This window comes from Octopus bimaculoides, chromosome 4 (genome assembly GCF_001194135.2).
Source record: "Octopus bimaculoides isolate UCB-OBI-ISO-001 chromosome 4, ASM119413v2, whole genome shotgun sequence".
In the NCBI taxonomy this organism is placed as follows: domain Eukaryota; kingdom Metazoa; phylum Mollusca; class Cephalopoda; order Octopoda; family Octopodidae; genus Octopus; species Octopus bimaculoides.
Window position 1 is genome coordinate 114,679,594 of NC_068984.1, and position 4,381 is coordinate 114,683,974.

General features: G+C 38.7%; 1 protein-coding gene across 1 annotated transcript; it reads left to right on the forward strand.

Moving 5' to 3' along the window:
- The first annotated feature begins 1,559 nt into the window (after positions 1–1,559).
- Positions 1,560–1,928, forward strand: LOC106872115 (uncharacterized). Its single transcript, XM_014918981.1, has one exon. It carries the CDS (start codon positions 1,560–1,562, stop codon positions 1,926–1,928), a length of 369 nt encoding a protein of 122 aa, XP_014774467.1.
- The last annotated feature ends 2,453 nt before the right edge of the window (positions 1,929–4,381 follow it).

Sequence of the window (4,381 nt, forward strand, 5' to 3'; positions counted from 1 at the left end):
TATATATATATATATATATATATATATATATATATATATATATGTCCTCCTTCAAATGCTTCAAGATATCACAGTCCTCACAGTAGAACTCTCAATTGATGGTTTGAACTTGGGAGACGAATTCTCACTGCTAGCTCTCACTGTGCATGCAACCATGTGCATGCACATCTGTTGGTGCGCTATAGAACCAGTCTGGGAACTTTTTGATACCACCTCATAGTATGTTTCACTATTTTGTGATCACTTTCTGTGAGCTTTGTCTTCTGTCTAGAATTATGCTTGCCAGAGCTGGTTTTGCCGAGATTTTAGAATGCCAATATGATTTTAGAGATTGTATCTCTCAGAAATATTAAACAATTCAACAGTTTTAAAGACTGAAGCTACAGCCATTCATGCTCCAACGAGCTGTCTTCTTTGGAAATCAGATTGGTTACACATTTTAACTTATTTAAACACAAATATCTGCCAAGAAAGAAAAACAGAGGTCTATATTATAAAGTATAGCATATTCATAAAGGATACGACCACATATGTGCAGACAAGAACAGTTCTGAATTTCTCATATAGAAAAATTATTTTAATAAGAAGAGGCTTTTCCATTATTTTGTCCATACATTGTATAAGTGTTGTGGCGGACGCCCTCCCCCCCTTGAGAGAAGTGGGCTGTTCCACAACCAATAAATAGTGGACAGACGCAACAAGTAGTGTCAGTCTGCAAGGCACTTTTGGTTGTGGCAGTGTGTTTTTTTTATGATTCTGTTCAAGTAAGTGGTGATATTCTTAAAGGTCTCCCCTTGTGGGTGTAACACATCTGTTCCTTGTTGAAATTGCTGTTTGTACTAATGAGTTTTTGTTGAATTGTGTTTTTTCTTCCCATTTATGAGAGAACCGACGAAAAGAAGTGTCATGGAGATTGAACCAGTGAAGAGCCACAGTTATACGGCTGCAACTGGCAGAAGAATTGAAGTAGAAGCTTTGGCGGCTGGGGAAGTTAAAATTGAGCCAAAAAAGCTGAAAGAATGCAGCAAGCTACTAGATAAGGAAGGCCACAACCTTAAACTGACGCCCCCGCTCAAGTTAACAAATGGAGTGAAGAAACGAACTGTGGTTTACAAAACACTAAAAGTATCAACAAGGAAAATTGGAATTGCATCCATAGAAGATATTGAGAAATGTTTAAAAGAGGTTAAAAAGGTGACTAAATTCATAAGAGGAAGAAGATATGGCACAGTGGAGGTGTGATTCGCAAGTGAAGACAAAGCAATAAAGCACTCTACTGATGCCATAAAGACAGAAGAGTGGGTGCTCCTACTGACATACTGTGGCAAGCAAGTTGTCAGAGTAAGGGTGGGAAAAGTACCACCAGAGTTGAATGAAACATGGCTGCAGGGAGGATGTGAAGATCCTGAGAGTAACAAGAACGAAAAGAGTCAACTGGTGGGATATGGAATCGAGATATCAGTACAGACAACTGTAAGTGACATGAATAAGATTCCAGAAGAAATTATATTACCCGAAGATATGAGATTAAGAGTGGTGGTGGAGGGCTGGCCGCCCATATGCTTCTTATGTGGCGAGAAAAGCCCCATGAAGACGAGGTGCCCCAGAGAGAAGAGAAAGAGCAACAAATGGAACAGTCTGAGCAGGAAAGAATGAACGATGTGGTACAGGAGGATGAGAAGGAGACAACAGGAATAGAGGAGGAATTTGAAGTGGTTAAAAAAGAAAGAGGAAGGGCTCTCCACCGGAGAAGCAGAAAAAGGAAAAAAGAGGCAGATAAGGAGATTGAGGAAGAAGTCGTAAAGAATGTTGAAAAAGAGATCAAGAAAGGGGTAGAAAAGGAGGTTGAGAAGGAGGTTATGGAGGAGGAAGAGACAGAAACAAGCATACTTAAAGAGTTTTTAACCAATGAAGTAGAACAGCAATGAGAAGAAACAGCGACACTAACTGAAATGGAAAAAGTGGCACCAAGAGTGGAACATTGCAAACAAGCAAGAAGGCAAAGAAAACAGTTGGAATTTTGTGACATATGCTAAAAGCATAAATACAGAAAAAAATGATAATGAAACTGAAATCCATTATAAGGGTTAAGTTGCTCAAGGACATATATGGTGAAACTGTGAAAGCAATTTTAATCGACAAGGAAAAATATAGCAAGTTGAAGGAAAAAATGTAATGTTGAACGACCAGGATTCGTGGTGGAGTTCGATGAACTATCACCAGTAGTAAAACTAAGCGAAATAGAGCCATACATAAGGTATTAAAAAAAGAGAGTAAATTGTCTTTAAAAAAAATGAAAAAAATGAAAAAAAAAAGAGTAAACAAAATGGTGCTAATAGAAAAAAACACCGAAAAAGAAAAAGATTATAAACTGAAAGTAAGAACATTCACATGGTACTGCATGTGAGTGGGCACATGCAGCCATTTCATCACCATCGATTTCATTGTACATTTTTTCCATTTTTCATTCGTTTTATGTTTTTTGTTCCCACTGTGTTGTTCTGTCTGTCCTTGTGTTGTCTCCTCTGTGTCATGGCTTATGTGCCAAATAAAAAGAATTATAGTTGGGTTGGCAAGTAATTTTTTTTTTTGGTTGTGGCAGTGTGTTTGTTATAATTGTGGTGATATTGTTATAATTGTTAAAGGTCTCCCCTCAAGGGTGTACTACGTTTTGTTCCTTGTTGAAATTTCTGTTTCTACTAACGAGTCTTTGTTGAATTGTGTTTTTTCTTCCCATTTATGGGAGAGCTGGAGAGAGGAAGTGAAGTGGAAACTGGACCAGCAAATAGCTACAGTTATGCGGCTGCAACTGGCAGAGGAACAGAAGTAGAAGCCTTGGAAGTTTGAGAAGTTAAAATTGAGCCAAGAAAGCTGAAAGAATGCGGGAAACTGCTGGAAAAGGAAGGCCACAACCTTAAGTTGATGCCCCCAGTTGACTTAACAAATGGAGTTTAAAAAAAGACAGTGATATACAAAACACTGAAGGTATCGACAAGGAAAATCGAAATAGCTATGATAGAAGACATTGAGAAGTGTTTAAAAGAGGTCAAAAAGGTCACCATGTTTATAACAAGAGGAAGAAGATATGGCACAGTGGAGGTGCAATTCACAAGCGAAGAAGAAGCGATAAAGTACTCCACAGATGCAATAAAGACAGAAGAGTGGGTGCTCCTACCGACATACTGTGGCAAGTGAGTTGTCTAAGTGAGGGTAGGAAGAGTGCCACCAGAGTTGACTGAAACATGGTTGGTTGCCACAGTAATGTACAGTATGGAGGAGTCTGCGAAAATACTGAGAGTAACAAGAACGAAAAGAGTGAACTAATGGGGATACGGAATCGAGATGACAGTACAAGCAAGTGTGAGTGATGTGAATAAAATTCCAGAAGAAATTATCCTACCTGAAGATATGAGATTGAGAGTGGTAGCGGGGGGTAGGCTTCCCATATGCTACCTGTGTGGCAAAAAAGGCCACATGAAGGTGAGGTGCCCCTGGAAAGAGAAAGAGGGAGCAGGAGAGGGTGCATGATGTGGTCCAGGAAGATGAGAAGGAGACAACATGAAGAGAGGAGGAATTTGAAGTGGTTAAAAAAACGAAAAATTTAATCTTACATACAAGCTTATCCCTTGCAACCCTCTCTAGCTGAGCATCCCTAATCTTGTGGGCTCATAAAGTGTTGGTGCCACGTAAAAAAGCACCTGTACTAGTGTTGCATAAAATCACTCAGTACACTCTGTAAAGTGGTTGGCATTAGGAAGAGCATCCAGCCAGCCATAGAGACTATGCCAAAACAGACATGTAGCCTGAACAGCCCTTCAGCTCCTGTCAAACTGTCCAACCCATGCCAGCATGGAAAACAGATGTTAAACGATGAGGATAATGATGTTGACGTGCATCATCATAGCATGTCAGCAAATAGTTTTTTCACTATTTATATAGAATCATAGCCTGGCAATTTGACTTGTCCCTCGTTAGATTCAGATACATGATGTTGATAAGCCACAGAAATGGCGAAATATGGGTATCCATCACTCCTGAATTCGATCCAAAGTTGTCTTGCCTGTCTATAACTTTTAGATGCTTTAACACACAGCATTATGAGGGAGTTGTCCCCAAGTGCTATACCGCAGTGAATCTGACAAACAAATAAAACACACACATTGAATATGTATGATTGAATATATATATATATATTTTATTATATGTATTTATTTTCTCCTAGTTAATAATTAACTCGGACAAAATAAATTGGTTAATAGATACCAGGGTAGCAAAGATCACAAAATGACTGTGGTGTAACTTCTGTTTATGAGGTAGAAACTCCTTGTTATTTTGGGTACTTGAGTAAATATATAAATTTAGTAAATGGAGTAAAACGCAT